General features: G+C 36.6%; 1 protein-coding gene across 1 annotated transcript in view; it reads right to left on the bottom strand.

Moving 5' to 3' along the window:
* Positions 1-1,519: 1,519 nt before the first annotated feature.
* Positions 1,520-21,415, bottom strand: part of ELTD1 (EGF, latrophilin and seven transmembrane domain containing 1) — a 71,688-nt gene continuing 51,792 nt past the window's right edge. The window contains exons 10-16 of the mRNA XM_008939333.1: positions 20,944-21,114; positions 19,231-19,434; positions 18,031-18,251; positions 17,870-17,936; positions 3,949-4,040; positions 2,217-2,385; positions 1,520-1,693 (exon numbers count right to left, since the gene is read on the bottom strand). Coding sequence (XP_008937581.1) covers positions 1,631-1,693; positions 2,217-2,385; positions 3,949-4,040; positions 17,870-17,936; positions 18,031-18,251; positions 19,231-19,434; positions 20,944-21,114 — 987 coding nt within the window. The 3' untranslated portion in view covers positions 1,520-1,630. The remainder of the gene's footprint in view (positions 1,694-2,216; positions 2,386-3,948; positions 4,041-17,869; positions 17,937-18,030; positions 18,252-19,230; positions 19,435-20,943; positions 21,115-21,415) is intronic.

The raw sequence follows: 21,415 nt of genomic DNA, 5'->3' as shown, positions 1-21,415 counted from the left end.
AAATGAAGGGAAACAGCAAAATGTGAAATCTAAGCACTTCATTTTATTCACATATTTTACATTCAAAGGACCAACAGAATTCTATTTTCTTTTTTAAGAAAAAAATACTCCTCTTGTGGTTTCCAAAATTTTGACAGAGACATAGAATATACTTAATGAAGCATGTTACTGCACTGCCTACAATGAAAGCCTTGTGTATATGGAAAAAAAAAGATAAAAATAAACAAAAAAAAATTTTACCACTACCAAAAAAAAATGTTTCCTTTAACATAAATAACATTCAGTGTAGTGCTTTATTTTAACAGACAACACAACAGTGGGATTTATTAACAACTACATATTTACAGTTGCCTCAAAGGTAAAAATACTGGGCTTCATCTGAGATCCTAGACACTTCCTGAGAAGGCAATGTGGACTGAGGATTGCTCAGCACTTCACATAAACTAGGTCCTAGACGGGAAAAATTGAAGCATACTTTAAAAATAAGTGAGATGGCAAAGGTGAAACTGCTGATGCATTGTGTTTATGCCCTGATCTGGAAAAACTTACACCTCAAATACTCCCTTTGATTTCAGTAGATCTATGCATGCTCCTATGATTCAACACTGGAGAAGTTTTTCAAAACCAGGAGCCTCAGAGGAAGACAACTGCTTGACTCAAAGCTGCTGTGAGTAGGGAAAACTACTGTAATTACAATTTTACATGTTATGGAGACTCACAACCTTGAATTTAAGTCTGTACTCTTCTGCATGGGTGATTTCTGCCACTTTACTTTTACAAGGTCTGCATTCCAAACATCTCTATCAGGGGACAAACTTGTGAAAGCATCTTCCCACAGCCTCCAAAATCATAGTGCCAGTTTATCAAATCTCAGTCTTTTTGGCAATTCAATAAAACAAGAACCAGATCTTTTTCAAAGTATTCACAAAATAATCTCTCACTTATAAAATGGTTGTCCCACCATTCTTATATCAGATCTGACCTCAGCTCAGTTCTTTCAAAGTTATAAAAATAAAGAATTGATTAATATACAAATATATATTTCAGAGTGATAAGAGAATAATATTAAACAAATTCCTTTTTTAATCTACTTTAAATTAAAAGAAATGTTTTCAGAAGTCTGGGCTGAAGCAGATCTTTATCTATTGACTATTTAATGGAACCCTTTCCCTGCAGATGGCCACACATAACTTAATGTAAGAAGCTCATTACCACAAAAAGACAGTGAACATGTTTCCACTAGCAAAGCAACTCATAAAATCTGCTGTGCCAGTTGGTTTTTGGTATCTTGTTTTCAAGAACTGCAGATATTTCTAATATTAGAAACAAACCCTAAGTCATGAAAAGTCTTGAGCTTTTTTAGGAATTTTCTTCTTTCCCTGTTCTTCACTAATATTTGTTTTTCAATAATCCAGTTTGTTTTGTCTACTGTTTGTATACAACATAATATAAATGCTCTGCATGAATGCCCATGTATTTACAAAACCAGTCAGTAATTCAGTTAAGAGATATGCCTGCTCACTGGGTCATTTCAGACTTTCACAATACCATATTTTTCTGTAACATCCACAGAAACATCTAGGTTGCTTGCTTCTTCCACTGAGATGCTCGTGTATGTTTTTCCTTAAATTTATCTCAGGCAGCCAAAACAGCAAGGAACATTTTTGAACAACCTGTAGTACTCTTCCTGGATCTGAAATAAAAAATAGAAATTCAAATATGAGATAGATTTATTAATAGGCCTATATGTGTTTTCAAACTCATTTTGTACTGCAGCTGTCACTGTATACATTAAGGTGGGTCTGCTTTTGACTTTAGGACAGAATATTGATTAAAGTATCATCTCAGGATAGTGTGGGTGAATTCTGCTGCTAACTGGAAGACTGGAAGTGAGTTTTATTTCACATCTTGCATTATTTCACTGGGCTAATGGCACTATAACCAGTTTTACAATTTTAAAAAAATATTTTCCCATGTTTCAAACACTGATTTTAAAACTGGGAGGAAATACACGAGAAGGTAAAAATTAGACAAGAGGTTCTGTCTCCACTGAAGGCAGAATTCCCCTCTTCACTCCTCTCCCTCATGAATGGCACAAGGATTTCCTCCTTCACTCTGATAAAATATTTATACAACTCCACTGCAAGGCTGGGCACCTGCCTGTGTAGGTACATGACACTGCCTGAATTGCTTCCCACAAAGAATAGGACACTTACCTTCCTGGACAACACACAAAGAAATATGAAGATGAACATGCCCTGGAATGCGTTGAAGATTGTAAAAAGATATGCAGTGACCACAGATCCCTGGATGACATGAAGAACCCCAAAGATCCAGGTAGCCCCAAGGAGAAATAGAAGAGCAAGAGCACCTCTGGCGCAGGATCTAGAGAGGAAGAAAACGTTGCAAACAATATACAGGCACATACTATTTTCCTTCCTTCACTGCTTTAGACGCTGAATACTGTCTAGGCAATTTTTTCACAGCTGCCGAAGGCCTGAGAAGTGCAAACACATGGGCTGCTCTTTAGGGTGTGCTGTAGCACTGTGACATGAATAAGCTCACATAATCACTGCAGAGGAGCACTGGAGGGCCTTGAAACACTGCTTTCTTTAATCTTCAGATATGTTTTCTCTGGTGTACTGCAGCACCATATGATTTGATTTAAATCTACTGTTAGTGTAATTCCCCAAGGAAAAACATATGTCTGTTATGAAGCATTCCTGCACTTTTTCTCCTCCTCCTTATCTTCCTCAAAAAATAACCCTGAAAAATGTACAGTATGCTCTTAGGTCAGTACATGTGCATCATATCAAAGGGTTCCCAGGCTGTCTCTCAGGTTCACTGCAGAAGATGGTGTCAGTTGTAAAGCTTTACTTTCTTTCATTCTTTCTCTTAAAAAAAAAAAAAAAAAGTTTTCAGAACACAATTACTCTCAAGTAGTTCCTGGGTCAGCATATTGATGCTTTAAAATGATAGGAACTGATTTGCTATGATTTTTTTTTTTTTTCCCCAACATGCTGTAGAGCCTTGCTAACAGACTTGAGCAAATTGCAGCATGTTGTCTTCAAAATGAAGTCACTGATTACTTTCTTATGCATTCTCAGCCCAGTCATTGCAGGACTTCCATTGAACAACAGACGTTTTTAGCACTGCTCCTCTGAACATGAATAATTTCCAACTTCATTAAAACCAGCTCACCACATGAAGCTACAAAGAATGAGGAATAAGAGAAAGTAATCAATCAAACAATTGCTAAATCCTAACTATAAATCTAGTGTAGTGCATTGAAACTGCAGGAGTGTTCCTAAGCAACACAAACAGTAAGTTGTTTTCAATGTTCCCTGTAGTACACTTCAGCTTTTCCTGCACAAATGGTTTTCAAGGTCCCTATAAATCAGTTTTAAAGAGAGTGAGTTGATGGAAAAATCATAGCAGCATGCAAAGTAAAAATCCTAAATAGAATGCCCCCCATCCTCCCCAGCACCAGAGAAGCACAATGTCCTACTGTAGACTTTTTACTGATAACATGAATAGCTTGGTTGTTTTATCACTGAATTACTTGTTACTTGAAGGTAAATATTTTGGTCCCCATTCAGGCATAGGTTTTGAAATCTGGTTTGGCTTGCATAGAGCCTGTGGAAAGTACTTAAGAAAAGAGGACAATTCTTTAACCTTGCTATCAGCCTTTACCCTCTGGTTGATATAGGTCACTCATATTCCTGGAACACCTCTCAAACAACTCCAGTGCTACTGTGCAAGGTATTGCTCAATATAAATAGAGACCGTAAAATCTACCTTGTACTCTGTATGAAGGTATAACAGAAAAAAAAAAAAAAAATTTCTACAAATCTTTCAGATTAAACTGTTATTTTTGGATACTCACTGTCATCTCTGGCTGTATTTAAACTTACAAAAGGTAGAATTTGTATTAAATGGCAAACTTACCTTATATTTTCATAACAACTAACTTCTGGCTTTAACATTGCAGTGTGTCGAAATACTTTATAAATAATCACACCAAAAGCCAACAAATTAACCTGGGGGAGTGAAGAAAGGAACTTTTAGTTCAAACCATGATGTCTTTGAATCTTAGTAACTGTTACACAGTTAAATGAAACTAGTCAGATAAAGTTTCTGTGTATTTGAAACCTACAGAATCCAGTGCCAGGTGGCACTGATCCCCTTCTATTAAAGAAATATGAGCCCTGTAATAAACATTGATCAAACAGGGCTGTACTGAAAGTATCACTACCAACAGTCTGCAAATGTTTATTGATTTTATTGGTAAATTTCTTCAATTTCCTGCTGTGATTTTTTCCCTCAATGTAGAGATGTTCAAGAAAGGAAGAGGTTGGGAGGGGACAGCAGGGGAAAGAAAAATGGAGAAAACCAAAAAATCACACCCCCCTCCCCCCGATTTTCTATTACACTGTATCTTGTAGATCTTGACAAAATGTATGTCTTTTGTTGCTGAATAGCATTAATAACATTGTATGTTCTGAAGGCTTTGGGGTGTGAAAATTTTCAAGTGGCACAAAAAAAACCTTGGTTGAAAGGCTCCTTGCTGCATATTCTTTCTTATATTTTTTGTTTGTTTTGTATGTGAATAGTTTTAGTATGTTTTCTTTTCCCCACCTTCTTTACAATTGCATCACTTTGTTTCAGTTTGAAAGAGAAAAAGGCAACTAAAGGAAGCAGTTTCGCAAATGATGCTCAATTACAGTTCTGAACCTCTGTTTGTATGGCTAGGCTTCACTGATCTTTCATTTGAATTTATACTGCATTCCTTTAACAATGTGATTAGGTTTGTTTTCTTGCTTTTTAAAAATTCTTATCTTGCTTTGCAGCATTTAACACCAGAATCCATTAGAAATGTTAGTAAATTAATGAAATTTTAGCTGGATGTCATCCAGATACTATTTGTAGATCCTTGGCTGTAATCCCTCAGTTGGTTCCTGTGGGCTTCCAGCTGTAGACTGAACAGAATTAGTGTCTTCCCCAACTTATTTCTGCAAAAAGACTGCGTGGCTTTTCTCCCTCCTTTTTTCTTAAAAAAAAAAGTCCTCCAAAATGAAAACAAAAGGCTGCTGTAGAATCACAGAATCACTTCAAAAAGAATCACTTTCATTTGTTAACACTTGTTATGTATGTCCTTAGAACATTTTTCTTTTGTCAGAGGGGGAGTATCTGATATTAAATTCAGTCTCTGTTTTAATTAGCTGAATGCTCATACTTTAATACAGCATAATGTATTTACAATTTGATAAGACAGGAGATAGAGCTGATTAGCAGTTTAGGGAATTAATCCTTCACTGAATACCTTGTACTTGCACTGATCGTGAGAGCTATTCTGAAGCTCTCTATACTTAAAACTGTAATCTATAATATCTCTTAAACCAGCAATTTTTCAAAGTTAATTATAAGTCACTCAGCAGTTGTGGGTAATTATATGCAGACTTACATTTTATCTTATGTTTGTTGGTGAATAGTATATCAAAAAACCTAGGTCACACGCTGTAATCTGCATAACTCACCTAATTTACTTAGGAATCCGAAAAAGGTAGGATGAAATGTGATCAAAAGACCATGAGCATGGAGAATACACACTGCTACTTTTTCAGAAGCTGCTATCAAGACTGCAGCACAGACCACATGACCAACCTTCATCTCCTTCATCCCTGTCAAGGCTTCTAATTCAATGAAAGCCTTCCTATTGCCACTAATAGGCTCTGTAAGAAGCTCTGTGGGCCAAACCTCCTTATCCTTTGGTCACATAAACCAGCTGCAGAAATGGAGGGGGTTTTGCTGAGCAAGGGTGGGGCAGGCAATGAACAGATGTGGGGCCTTGCAGCAGCAGACTCCATTTCTCTCGGTCCCAGTGGGGTACCTTTATAAAAATACTATTTACACTGTCCATTGCACAGGATAATAGGATTTGGCCCCCTGCATGAATGTAATGCCCATTAACTATGATCTTTTCATTCATCAATCCATTCAAATGGGAATAATCTGTATGTATCGGAGGAACCGGAGAGGTTAACACGGGCTCCGTGGAGTCAGCTGCCAGAACACAATTATTGTACAATATTTCTCAGGTAGCCTTGCAGGAGGTAGTGTTACAGGGTAATGAGGGTGAGCTTAACTTCTGAAACACCCAGTCATTTCCAAGATTTATTAAAGTCTTAAGTCAGTTCTTGCCGCATTTTGAAGCACTCCATTAATAAAAAATATCTATAGCAAAGTGCATAGGCTGCCCTTACACAATGTTCAGTGTCTCAAAACAGTAGCTTTGAGGCAACATATAATTTTTCTTTTTTTTTTTTTCTTTTCAACATAAGTTAGAGGCCTCTGTAGCTGCATTTCTTCCTTTGGGGACAAAATAGGTAACAACAAGATAGTTGCAACTGTCCTGTGACACAGGAATGCAGTGAAACTTGACAGAAAACAATAACATGAACTCATGATTAATTCAGGAGAAAAAAACTAGATAGTGTTAATAATGTGTCAAGTGCAACCTTTAAACTGGTGATCCAACAGGCATCATAAACTTAACATATTCTCCTTCAACCTGATACTCTGCATGTTCTTTGGTATGAACATATCAATAACCCAAATTATTTCTGGGAAATGTAAAGTAAAAAGATCATCTTGGGTGATGAAATTGAGTAGGAATACAGAGAAATTGGACTGAGCAGGACTAAAAGGGAAATGACCTTTAAATAACTGATATCCCCCCCAAGCCATACATATATCTGTAAAAGGGAAGAGAAGTCAAATCACCCAAAATGCCTGGCCAAAATACAGTCACTTAAGTAATTTGAATTTGTATCCAAAACTGAGCTTCAAATGAGCAGAAACAGAGGTAGCAGGCTGTAAAACTAATCAAAATTATAGATAGCCACAAGGAATCCTGGATCCTCAAATCTTTTAGCTGAGCCAAACTGAGGGACTTCTGGATGAGAGACATTAAAACATCTGAAAAGGCATCAGCTGCTACTTACAGCCAAATACAGTGTTCTATACCCACTTTGGTCACAAACATATTTTCATTTTTGTAATTAAAGCACAATCTTCAGATCTAGTTGAATAAACCTTCGACAACGTTATAATTAAAGCTGCCTTAAGGTGACAGGCAAGGTGAATGAGAATGAAATGGCAAACATAAGGCACATTGTCTCCAGAGAGGCAGCAAGCTGGAGTACAGCAAGATGTGCAGGCAACTGTGAAACCAAGCTCAGGATTGGCTTTGCACAAGCCTGGAAAAGACCAGCTTGGGGACTGCTGCTGCCACATGCTGGCTTTGGGGAGAAGTTACCTGTATAATGAGCAGAGCTACTTTGCAGCTTTAGGCAAACCCAAAGCATGAAACGTTGTGGCATGGCCATAGTTTTATCAAGTGAATAACGACGTTACAGTGTGACATGGTGAGTTCTTGTGCCTTCATTTTCAGCATTATTACATGGCTGAGCAGTCAGAGGAACTGCTGCATGTCCTGAGAGGGCTTCTCGGCAAGTCTAATAGGCTAAAGGGGAACTGCATTGATTCCAAGCCCAGAACTGAGCTGTTTATTTATTTATTTTTTTTTATTTTCTTTGACAAAATACCCCAAACTGCTATTCTGAGGGGTGCTGAGCATCCTCAGCCCTCCCTCCCCCTGAGATTCAGTGGGAATCAGGTTTAACTCATCATGCTCAGGTGCACTACAGGACTAATTTTAATAATTAATCTATACTACTACTAACTGAACAGGGTAATTCTGGATAGGATTCTGTAATGAAGGAAAAGTGCCCAATGGTGGGCATGGGTAGAACAAGATACTGCTGTTTTGTTTTCCACTCCTAGCAGTTCTGGGACCATTGCAACAGAATTTCACCTATCTACCATCTGTAGAAGAAAATAATAGAGTTGTACACATATCAAGACATAATAATATTTATAGTTCTTTTTCATAAGGTGAGGATCCAGAAGAGCACTGAGAAACAATCTCACTTATTGTCTAGAGCAAATTACAGACTTCCCTGTTGATTACTAACTGTATTTTGAGAACTAAGTAATAATATAAAAATGAGCACGTAGGTCCTAAAATACTAAATGTTCCAAGCTGTTGGAGTTTGTGCTAATAGCACATTGCTTAGCAACTGCTATATTTAAAATAGGTCCTTAATTCCACTGTTAAATGTATGTATTTTGCATACTGGAAGAGTAACATAATGTTCTATCCTCAAGTAAATACGATGTTAGTCCTTCACACTGCATGAAACTCTGTGTAGGTACAGAATGATAGTTATTTTTAGTTGAGCACTGAATGGTATGAAATACACAAAATTTAATAAAGCATGCAAAACATCTGCCTGCAAATAGAAATATTTGCACTCATGTTGAAGAGTTGTAGCTTCTTTCATAATTAATTACAATTAAATTGTAAGATACTGAGTGAAGTTATATATCATCATTTTGGCCCATCATGGTAGCTGACAGCTGTCAAATTTGGCAGCTAAGAAGTCTTTTTTTTCCCATTTCCTCCCTCCTTTTTTTTAAGCAAGACAATAAGCACTTGAAAGCTCAGGGGAAATGGTCCATTTTTCATGGTGATAGCGGAATTAAGACTTGGACATCTGGTAAAATGAAACAGATCAGGATGAGAGGCATTCAAGAAAATTTAGTTTAACTTTTTTTTTTTTTTTTTTTTTTTTTTAAATGTCAACTCATTAGCACTAAAAGACATTTACTCTTTTAGACTATACTTTCACCAGGAAAGGCTACCTGACCAGGATAGCTCTTCTGATTAAAAGCAGAAAGGACAATCCTGAACAATGACAATCCCTGCGGACAGGGCATTTATCCAGGGTGTTGGAGACATAGGCACAATTTTCTCTTGTACTTAATATTCAGACTTGGCTATGACCCTTATTTTCTCCAGCCTCTGTACTGCTATTTCTCTGTCAGCCTTGCTGGATCTATTCCATGCCATATAAATAATTAAATATTCACTGGAGCAGGGAGACCTGGATCTCCCTCATCCCCCAGTTCCAACCAGGACTATCTAAAGGAAGTTCTTTTTTTAACAGTAGAGTAATTGTCTGATATGAGGCTGAGTGTTTGAGGCTGTTTCCAATACACATGTATTTATAGAATGAAAAAGGAATTGGTAATTTCATATAAGATATCCTTGTGTAAAAGATACACTCCAGCCTTTCAAAAGTTATTAAAACACTTTAAATACCAGTCTTTTAAGGCTCTCTAGTATCACAAAGAAGAGTAGGTACAAGAAAGAGGCAGCTAATTCTAAAGGTTCAGACATGCTAGTTTTGATTCAGTCTGAACACTTTACATTCAGACTTCAAAAATGAAAACCCCAAATCATTCCCTTTTCCTTTCTTAGTCTCTGTCTCAATAATTGATGAAACCATCTATATGCTGATGTCAGATCTCACAAAAAAGAATGAGAAAATTTCTCCTGCTGCTCTCTTAGGCATATGCTTGAATTTTTAACATATATCATATTGAATTTGGCTCTTTCAAAAAATGTCTGAAGTTCAGAGCAGCTGTATCTGTATGTCTTTACAATGACCCTCATTATGAGTGTTTGAATTAATGAGCTTGTGATGGTCTGAGTTCTGCCACAGAGAGCAATGCATTTCTGTCTTTTTGGCTGTATGGCTAACGGCTGGGTAAAATGACAACATTCGGTGGGTCACTGTTATTTCAGTCAGGGGAGAATGGAATTAAGCTATTAACAATGCAACAGTTTAAGCTTCAAAATGAAAATGTATGCCATATTAATTGCATAAAATTGGACACAAGCTGGCAGTCAAACCGTCTGGGTTTGTCTCCTTACTAATTTGTTTCATTTTCATGTTCCTAGTGAATAAAACTTCTCAGATGCTTTAGGTATACAACAGCAGTCTTATCTGGGAGCAGAGTATGGAACAAAAACATTAACAAATCCCCTGTAGGCTATATTTGGGGAGAAATATTTTCAATAATGCAGGATTAGAATTTTATGATTCTAAGATTTTTATAATTTTACTTGTTTTAAAAGTTAAAACATAGCTAAATGAGTTTATTTCAAAACTTGTCTCAGGAAATGCATATTTTTCACAAAAAGTTGCTCTTTATATGTGAATAATTCAAAGTTCTTTTACATATGTCAATTAAATTTTTCCTTTAAATTTTTAGAACACTTATAATGAGCTCTAAATAAACAAATTAAATTTCTATATTTTTCATCTGAGCAAATAGCTGCTCAGACTTCCGGATTCAATGTTTCTTTTTTTATTGAATTGCAAATTTAAATGCATATTGACTTAAATATTTTTATTTAACCTCAGTTCTGCAGTCAAGAGCAGGAGGAATGAACCAATAGAGCTGTATCTGATCTCAGCCATAAATGTTAGCCAAACTAGATCCAGTGGTAGAACTGGAGTCTATCTTGCTTGCAGTGCAATTTATTACTAGATGTATTCTTCTCCTTTTCCAAGGTATATTTACTTACGAGTTGGTAATGACATAAATCAGGCTGTTTAATGAACTGATCCCAGGTGCATCAAAGACTTAAGACTATGTGTTACATAGTCCCATGGTTTATTTGCATAAATGCAAATCTATGCAAAGCTATGTCCTAGCTTGCATCTGGAGCCTTATGCAGGATCCATGCAGAAATATTTTTACCTATCAAAGAGGAGTAAAATACCTCTGTATTACCTTTTAGAGCAGCTAGCTTTAGTGAATTGGACCAGCTACGAGGAGAGAGGCAGGATCAGGAGCACAACTGAGATGTCAAGTCCGACAACAGACTCTATTTGCCATTTTGGAGGTATAAACAGTTAGCAGAAAACTGTCCACTCCTTCCAGTTTGCCAAATCCTCTAAAGGATTTGGCCTTTTGATTTTTAGAAACATTCATGATTCTGCTTTGGATGTGGTCACAAAATCCCATGCTGTGGCTTACCATCTTACTCAAAGCCACAGAAAGCTCTTTCAATGACCAAGTGAGATTTCCAGAGTATTCACATGCAATTACTACTGTGAATGTCAATTTGCTTCTCTAAATGCCTGTGAGCAATGAATCAAAGGATCAGTAGAATAGTGGAAGAAAAGAGTGATTTGAGTGAGAAAATATGTAGTGTTGGAGGTCTAAAGCAAATCTATGGTGTCCTTTCAATGAACAATTTAGGGTATAGTGTTTACCATAATTGTGCTTATAGCAAGGGCCAAGTAAAGAATCATCAAGAGTATATTAAGGAATTAAAGAAAAAAAAAGGAACACTGATTCAGATAGTTGTGTGGCTTGCCTCAAAAAAAAAAAACAAACAAAAAAACCCAAAAACTGAGTCTTAATATACGTGGGTCCATTAGAAGAGTGGGCACAGTTTATCTTGCCAGAAAAATATGCCTGGGATAGTAACCTGCACCAAGCTGTGGGACTTCTCAGGAAATGTGCACAGCCAGCTGGCACCTGCGGGTGCTCTTTCACTTCACTTTCTCCTTCCCTTCTTTCCCTTCACTTTCTCCTTGCCATCCACCTGTACTCCTTCACTTGCTGTTTCCACTTGCTTCATTCTTGAAGACACAGGACACACTTGACTGTTTAAGCCCAATGTGCTTTCAGTGAATCTGGGGGAGCACTTGTTCACATGGTTTTTCTTACAACACTAATAGCTATGTTGATTTTTAAGAAGTAAACTTTTATACAGGACATCCTGCAAAGATCTTTGAGCCTTGTGGGACGAATTTGTTCCTATATAACAACATAAGAGTAAGTAATTTTCATGTTGTAGCCTAATGGCCAAACCTTTTTTCCCAATTCATTCAAGGGTCTTTAGAACAGGGGTTTTAGTGACAGAGGGAAGGGAGGGAAAAATTGATTTCATGTGAAGGCCCTGGTCTTGCTGAGAAACTGTATCCATTGGTTATGGCACTATGGAACCTATGGCTTAGAGGTTAAAGCTGGTCCTGCCCACTGAACAGGACAAGCACTTTCTGACTCTGATTATGTAGCACAGCAGGTATTGTTGTTGCTAAACTACACCACAGTTCAAACTAATCTGTTTCAACCAAAGTTGCAGACTCAGTCTCTAATGCCACTATATTGTTAATTAGATCCACTTTATCCACAATGGCATAAGAAATGCAACAGAGACACCTTTAACTGAAGACACAGAGGAGCTGATGAAAAGGGGACTATTATTCTTTCATAAAGAATAATAAAGCTATTTCTAACCCCTATAGGAAATTTATTTCCACTAAAAAAGCAGACGAAGGAACAAGAGTAGATATAAACAAAATGTATAAAGCAGCTATTTTCTGAAAAACATACAGTAAACTTTACAGAGTATAGCTTTTTTTTCTAGCTAAAATATATAACTAGACATTTATCACAAATATCCCTTTGGGAAAAACAAAACAAAACAAAACAAAACAAAACAAAACCCAAACAACCAAACCCTAGAACTTTCCAAAGCATAAATATTCAGTGAAAAATGTGTGATGGTGGTATGTGTATTATGATGGAGGTCAGAGGTCAAACAGTTTTTCCAATAGTAATCCTTAAAATAGCAAGAAATATCAAGAGTACTAAACATGACCTGCTTCACTGAAGAAGAGGAAGAATAATGTGCAGAAGCCTGCAGAGGCAGTGTACTTGATAACACCGATGTGACACAATGTGATGTGATGTGATTGATGACAGAGGGGGTGTTTTCTAATTTTTTATTTTTTTTTTTAAAGTGGGAGCAATGCACTGACAGATCATGTAAGTCTGGGAAAATGTAAAACTTTAAACTCTTTGAATATTTACTTTTCTAAAGGAAAGATATTCAGTTTCGATGGCCTAGATTAAGTACATGAAATCTGTGAGTATATGAGGAAACAGCAGAGTAATGGATTTGCCAGGAAATTTTTCTGCATTGATTGCAGCAGTACTACTAATCCTGAATCAAACTAAATGTACAGAACTGAATAAGTATTAGAGCTGTCCAAAAGGTTTGATGAATGCACTATTACATTAATTTTACCTTTTTTGTTGAATAAATTACTTGACAAATAATGGTAAAATTCATCAAATAATTTATCTGATGAATATATTTTTAAAGTAATCGACTAGCTCTAATGAATATGCAGGCAGTTCCTTAATGAAAAACATTACTCTACTGCTAGCCTGCTTTCATCACTCATATGTCACTTTTTTTTTTTTTTTTTTTTTTGTATTTTTCAACTGCAATCTGTATATTTTATTCATTTATCCATTCGTTTATACATGGGAAGTTCAAACCAGCATTGTTAATCAATCACTGCATCTCTTAGAATATTTTTGCTTTACAGTTGATTATTCATTACATTTATTACATACAGGAATGCTTAATAAAAAGAACTTGTCTTTTCTGAGGATACCTGTCCTAAGAACTATCCTTCGCTTGTATGTTCCAAGTCAAGTTTACAGTAATGCTCTGAAAATTGCAAGGCCCATGTATAAGCCGTTGTTGTATTTGCAAACATTATGATTACCAAATTTTTCAAGAAACTGGAGCTTGAAGTCAAGCCAGACACCTTCAAGAGTGCTGAAAACACACATTAGAGGAGTAAAACAAGGAAGAGCACACAAGAGCCAGCTCCTCACTGCACAGCACTAGGATGTTTGGTTAAAAGCCACGGAGAGGATTATTTGTATGATGCGCAATTTTGGAAATGTTCCAACTGCAAAGAGTAGGTCTGCATCTTATTACTACAGAGGTGATCTCAACAAACGATGCTGATAAATTTATACTGTTAAACGGCAAATTGCACCTATTAATGCTACAACACGTCACATTTCTGAGTCCTGGTTTCTCACAGAGGTACGCCAATCTATTATAGCAGTGACAGTGGGTATAAAAGTTAAGCCTACATGACTGTCAATACTGAAAAGGTGCAAATCATGTTGTCATGGGTGACTTTGGACTTACTGCACAAAGTTGAAATGAACATATTTAGTGGAAGAAGATTGTGTGTGAGAGGTGTATTAGAAAGGCTGCCTGTAGCTGCACTTGGAGTAGCAGCGGTTCTCTTCCAGCTTTTCTTTTTAATGGCTTGTAGACTTTCATAAGTACAGCATTAATAGTACTCACCCAACCCTTCCAAACAACGTCATTTCTACTACCAGATGGACATCTCACCATAACTAAAAGTAGTGAGATGTCCTGTCTTCACAGAGTTTAAAAGACGAAGATTCTAAAAATGTCAGTGATGCAGAATGAAGCCCTTGCATAGGTCTGCTCCCCCTCAACACAGAGTGAGCTGTCATGGCAGAGGTGAGGAAAGCCATGTCCAAGTGCTCCACAAAGGGAAGGAGTTTGCTGCTGGCTGACATTACACGCTCAGCAAAACTGCAGACAAATGGTTATTTCCATTCTACACACTTCGTATTACTGGGAGATTATTATTGTAAGGGTATTACAAAAGAAAAGAAAATGTTCTAGGGATATTTTTTTTCCATTTTCAGACCTTTTATCTCTGGAACTCATATTTGTATTTGCCTCAATCAGGCATGGGTTGTGGTACGTGTGAATGTTTGTCCCTTAAAGCTTGTGATAAACTCACTTTTTGATTAATAAGTTTAAATAATTGCTATAAAAAAATTCTCCATACTTCTATGCTTTGATCTAATCTACTGCATAGTTTTAGCTAAAATAGTTGTGGTTCTGAAGATTACAAGTATTAGGAGGAAGAAATAAGTTGCAGAAATTATCTTCAGCTTGCAGCTTGCTTTATAAAGGTTTAAAATGCCCTTTCTTTGCTAACTCCATCTAAAGATCTTCTGACCCACTCCTTTTCATGTACAGCTACCAATCTAATAATATAATAATAACTTTTAGATGGGATCAATAAGGCCATTGCTTTGCACTTAAGAATTCCAACAGAACCTTAATATTAATAAGCAAACACCTTCAGAAGTAGCATTTCTGCTTAGGCAATCAGAGGAGAACCTAATTTGTACTTCTAATAAACACTTGAGCTCCTTATGTTTCACTATTACTGCAGATTTAAAGTCCAAGGAAGCATTTGAAATAACGTGCCCCAAGACAGAAAACTCATTGGTACAGAACTGGTTCTGTTCTTCATCATTTCCATGCTGTCTCAAAGGCATATGACAGTGTAATCCAAACCACAGACCTCCTGGATCCCCATTCACAAAATCAGAAAGCATCACTCAGGTACATGGGCGTTTGTGCTCATAATGAGTTTAGTGTTTTTGTGCAAGAATCATTTGTGGTGAGTGACTCTGGTCTCCAGATTCTCCAAGCTCTTCTTTCAAAACTTGCAAACTCAATGCCATTGATGAAGTTTGGGATTAAATGTAAGCTTGAAGCTGCCAGATTTTGAAGCCTTTTATATGAGGGTTGTGGTGCACTATCTGCTTAATCTGGGACAAAAATAACTTTTCCTTTTCAGAGTCCTTAATTAGTGGCGTTTTGTTGTTTTGTTTTCCCACTTTAATTACCTGTGGACAGAATTGAAATCTTGGAAAGAGATTGCCTTCTGAAATTATAAGTATTTCCTAAGTGGAACTACTTTGGGAAGTATTTAATCTTTGTTAAGGTGGAGCCCATGCAGTTTGCTCAACAGGAATACTGGACAATGGAAACAGAGTTATCACCAGAAACATGCCTTCCACAGAGCAGAAATCTAACACCAACTTCATGTTCTAAGGTGCCTATTTTAATAAAGTTTTCCATATTTTCCTTAGACAATAACCTGGAGAGAGTGCAAGCAAATTACCTAGCTGCCTGCACTCTTTGCAAACATAGCTCTTGTGGTTCAGATTTCAACTTGTTTTCACCCCATCAAAACAAGCTGTGCAAATGCTGAACAACAAAAAAAATCAGACAGCAGACAAAGTAGCTTGCTGAACATGGGTTGCCTTTCCTCTTAAGTCTAGCAGTGTATGATTATAAAAAGAAGAAAAAAAAAAAAAAGGTATGTGGTTACTGTGAAAACAAGTTATCACAAAATACTTCCATAACACATAAAAAGTAGCAAAACAACCACAGGGTTGTCTAGCTGCCCAGCTACAGCTCCTTTGTGTGGCTTCATTTAGGCAAAGGAGTGGAAGGAAAAAAACTTTCTGGCTGCTGTCCTCATCTATAGGAGGACTGCATTGGTACCTAAGGCCCATGTAACTTCTATCACTGGCTCTTTTTTTTTTTTTTTTTTTTTTTTTTTTTTTTTTTTTTTTTTTTAATTTGCAGGGATTGTTGGAAGATCTGGAGTACTCAAAAAGCCACTACAGGCTGCAGAGTTCAGCTTGCAGGATTTGCCTCTGTGGCCATCTATGCTTACATTAAAGCCATTGCAGACCAGTTATGCCTCTGTACTGTGTACCTATGATTCCGCATCAGGCATAGCTCGGCTGGAGCTGAAAACAAGGTTACAGATGCATGAATCTTGTATATGTTCATAATTCAGTTTTCCTGTGCTAACAGTGCAGTGATAGGTCACTGCCCATAAATCTTCACCTGAAGACAGATGAGGAACAGGAATGAGAACAACAACCAAAAAATTCCAATCCTGCTGCCTTCATTGAAGAAATAGATAAGGTCCAAATAGGAAATAGGAAATCACCAACTTAAATCTAAGAAGTGTAAGACTTTCCTTATAAAGGATGATTTATCCCAATTATTTTGTTTTATTGTAATAACCTGCTTGCCATCAGAGCTACCTGACCCTGAGCCAAGGCAGGTTGTGGTGACTTGCCTCTCTTGAAGTCTGCTATGTTTACCAGGACGGTAAGTTGGGGAGGCATCACCCTGCATTTGCACCTGGCAGGTTGATCCTAGCCTATCCCAAATCTACAGTAGGAATATGAGGTGGAATTTGACCAGAATTATACCTGATACTTTATTAAGCTTTGGAAGGGCTAACGCATTGAAATAAAACTGGTTTACTATCATCTTGTGTGTTAGGCACTGCCACTTCTTTTTTATAAATCCCCAGATTTATCACCAAATATTTTAAAAGTAACAAAGGGTTATAACTGACTTGACCATAGAAGTCATGAGGCCTCGTCACTGTAGCTTCTCCTCCTGTTTAGCTTCAGCTATTGCCAGATCACTGTCAACCCAGTCATACTTAATAATGCCCCATTACAGTTGGAATGGTTTGTTAAACCTTATAGCACTTAGAAATGCTCCTGAGGCACCAAAATCACCTCAATTCAGAATTGAACATATAATACCCACCAAATTTGCTGCTTTCAAACCACTTCCAATAAGAATTAAAAAGGCCCTCTTCGCAGCTGAAATAAGGGCTATCAATAGTTGACTTGTCTGCCCATGTGAAATAGTGGGTTCTTTTCTCTGGCATCCCAATTTAGTTTAAAATGGCTTTGATGATGACAGGGTACACACGAGTGATAAAATCATGAAGATGACAGTCTAATCTTACAAAGATGACCGATCACTGATAAAAGATTAAGTCACACAACATTTGAAAAACCAGATTATCTGTCTGCTAGAGCTAGGATAGTGTCTGTGTACACCTCCTGCTGAGCCATGCTGAGATGCCAACAACATACAAGGATGTTACTTCTTAAAAACCAGAATCATTTCACAGAATTTCTGAAACCATTGGGATAAAAGAAAGAAAGCAAGGAAGGAAAAAAGCTCTGATCTTATATCGAGCTTTTTTTGTCAAACATTCATTTTTCAGGCTAGTCAAGTATTTAGATGTACAGCATATAAATAATTTAGAGACACTATAAAGAGGTCTAAATTAGCCAATTCTGCCTTAGAATTAGCACTTACAGCTATGCTGGCAGTGGGTGGGTGATTATTAAACACCTTTTATTATTGGTTTTATGTACTGTAATAAAAAATGAAAATTATACTTACAAGAATTATTAGACATGCTGGTCCTATAAAACTCCATATAAAGTTATTCTTTGTGCTGAGCCAACATCTGAAGAGTAAACAGCAGAAAATGCCTTGAAATGTGCTGTTGTGACTACTGCATCCTTATCTATGTTGATTTGGACACAGAAACAAGAACTTACACTTCTGTGGTGCCATAGTACTTGTATCCCAGTGCAGCAGAGATTCCAACAACCACGGCTGGACTGACGTAGCCAAAGACATAGAAATTTTTGTGCAAGAAACCTTTATTGTAGATGACACCCACAACGATAAGGTAGAGGTGAATACCTTCAATGCACATCCATGCAAAAGCAGCTAGAAGGAAATAATGGAGTAATCCAGCAGTAATTGAACAGAAGAGCTAGAAATTTAATCAGAGAAAGCAAAAGTCATAATTCTATTAATATGTCCCTGTTAATATAACAGCATATGCACAGCCGCCTAGCTACTGTAAAGTGGTGGTCCAGTAGCCCAGATGTAGCACTGATTGACAAGAACTTGGCCTGCACCCATGAACACCCTTATTCATTAATATTTTCTGTAGCAACTGGTGAAATAAAGAGACTATATCCAACTTTTAAAATTTGTGCACATCTTCCAGGAAAAAAAAAGGTCTAAAGAAATTGACACAGTTGATCCCAGCAGATAAAATTCATTTTTTATGATTTGGAAAACAATACAATTAGGCATCACAAGGAATTATTTCTGAAATAACTTCTGTAACTACAAAGTGTTTGTGAAATTATACTTCTCAATGAATCAATACCAGAGTGCTACCTCAGGGTAGCAGTTCATATTTTTTCAAGTAATTTTAAATCCTAGTCACCTACTTATCGTAGTCATATTTGGATAATTTGTACATAACTTACTTTCCTAAAATTGCAAACTTCAACATCCCAACTTGTATGAAGAGAAACAAGGACAGGTCAAGACCTCACACATAGAACGGAAAGGAGTCCTCCAGCCAACAGAGCAATATCTTGAATGCCAGCTTGGGACTGCAGCTCTGGCCTGACTTTTAGGGAAAATTGTCACCCAGAAAGTCACCAATATAGCTTTATACAGCATCCAAATGAATACGAAAAGTGAAAGTGCTAAACACATTGAGACCACGGTTTAAGTTAAGGTGACAAAATTTAAATTAAATCCATGGAACAAAGTTCCATGTAAACCAGCTCAAACAAAGGCCTTACTTCTTTGACTATTTTATATGTACTAGACTGGGAAGTCAGTGTCACTAGAATGTATTTATACAGGAAAATACTGGAAATAGATGGAAGATCATATACTGTGTATTTACTTTACAACAGAAAATTAAGATACAAGTGAAAATTACTCACCTTATTATTGTTCATATTAATTCCAATCAGAAAAATAAGTTCCGCCAGGAAAAGGCTGCAGCAGAGGTTTTTGTGAATTGTTGTTCTAGTGCTTTGAATTTCACTGAAGAACCAGAATGTAAAAATGCACATGGAGAGGCAAATCAATGAAATAATTATTCCTAGCTGAGTGATTCTTGTAAGAATGTTATAATTTGTAACACCCTGGGGGAAAATTATAATATAATATTTAAAAGAATAGCTTTGTACCTTCTCAGGAAAAAAAATAATTCTATAATACAGTTCTTTTCTTCTTTTCTACAAAATATTAATCTAAGCAGTTTGTAGAGTTTCATTGAAAATGTACACTTTGGATAATCTAAAAAGTATTGTGTTATTTTGTGAGACAGATATAATTCTAGGGGAAATTAGCAATGAGCTGTATATATTCCTGCTCTTGCATTTGCTGATAGTTCTTAACAAAACTTTTTATTAACATCAGTATCTCCTAATATGATTTTAAAAATCAGATCATTTTAGTGAATGACAAATACACTGGCAGTAGGACATATATTAATATGACATGAACATTTTCTAATATAAAAGGACTTATCACAGCAGCAACTGAGATAAGCAAAACTGAATAACCATCTTACTGAATTTGTGACATGATCAAAACAAGACTCTGAAACAACAATCACTTCAAACAAATGCTATTCCAGATATGTGACATGAAAATTCTCCAAAGAAACACAGCCTATTTTAAAATTGGATCTGAATATTTTCTGTATAGGAATACAGTTACATTTGCTGGTGGTATTTGCATCAGAATATGGATAGTATTCATCTGACCATAAAATGTATCTTTTTTTTTTTTTTTTTTTTTTTTTTTTTTTTTTTTTTTTTCCTAAATAAAGGACCAGAGATTATTCCCCTCCCAACCTTCCTTTTCAAAATAACTATATGGGTACCTGCAAAGGTTTTAAATTTGAACTGAAGACTTAGGATGCTATTTGGCAACCAGGAAACAGTCTCTATCAGCATGAAATTCACAGCATGAGAACTGTCTCAATACAGTATGTTCATGCTAATATTCTGCTAGCTGTCAGTTCCGATACCTTATAAAGCTGCCTCCTGAGGCAGGACCTAAGCTCCTGTGCACTCCCACATAGACCCTGGAAATCTATGGGCCCTCTTAGTATAAAGACATAAATTGAGTGGTCATTTTCACAATTTTATGCTGGTCATGACCATCCATGTTTACTAGTCATAAACTTCAAATTGATTATGCTGGAATCTCTCCTCAGGAGAGAATTTAAAACAGATTTTTAGATGCCAAGGTTAGACAAATGGGTGGCAAAGTTTTGTGAGAGAGAAATTCAGGGCCATATGGTTACTGACCAACAATGAATGCCAGTTAAATCCCACAACAGTCTTAAAGTGGGATTTAAAATTAAAAGCAATGCACCAAAAATAAGCACAACAGACTGTGTATTTGGAACAAGATACTTTGCTGCATCACTGCTCTGTAATACTGCAGAAAGGACATAAGGAAATGCAAACACATATGGGAGGAATTTTGTTTGCTCTGTGCACAATAAATTGTGTGTTTGCCGAACAAAACCAAGAGACAACCTAAAGGGGGAAAAGTACATAAATTGCATTGAAATTAAAACATAAGAATGAAGACAGGAAAAAGTATCAGGTGAAACACTAAATTAAAATAACACTTACAACAGAGCCACCTGAGGACATCAAAACAGCAAAATGAGTCAGATGATTACATTTGCATGAGATGTGAGTGGAGTTGGAATGTGTCAGCTCACAGCCTTGCGTAGCCCAGTTGCCATTCATTGTGTCTGCTGAGTAGTTCCAAAATGCACATTTAATATCTTTATCCACAGTCTGGAACAGAAACAAGATGTTTTACTGATGGTAAAAGGCAGGATATTTCCCGTCAAGAGACCTTTTGAAACATTAGCCAGTGCAATTCATTAAAAATTGCTTGTTACTATTGGAAGGTTGGGAAACAAAAAAGTACATTCTGCAAAGCCAGTTCCCAGCAATTAAAACATGCCTGGGGATGGAAGCTTTTTAGAGCACACAACTAACAACCCCCCAAACATGTAGGCTAATCAGATTACTGAACCCTCCTGGCACCTGCAAAGGTGCTGGAATTTTTACCTACTGAAAACTTTGTTATATA

This window comes from Merops nubicus, unplaced genomic scaffold (assembly GCF_000691845.1).
Source record: "Merops nubicus isolate BGI_N331 unplaced genomic scaffold, ASM69184v1 scaffold8444, whole genome shotgun sequence".
Taxonomy (NCBI): domain Eukaryota; kingdom Metazoa; phylum Chordata; class Aves; order Coraciiformes; family Meropidae; genus Merops; species Merops nubicus.
The sequence above is the reverse complement of the archived record's forward strand: the minus strand, read 5'-3'. Positions and strand labels throughout refer to the sequence as shown.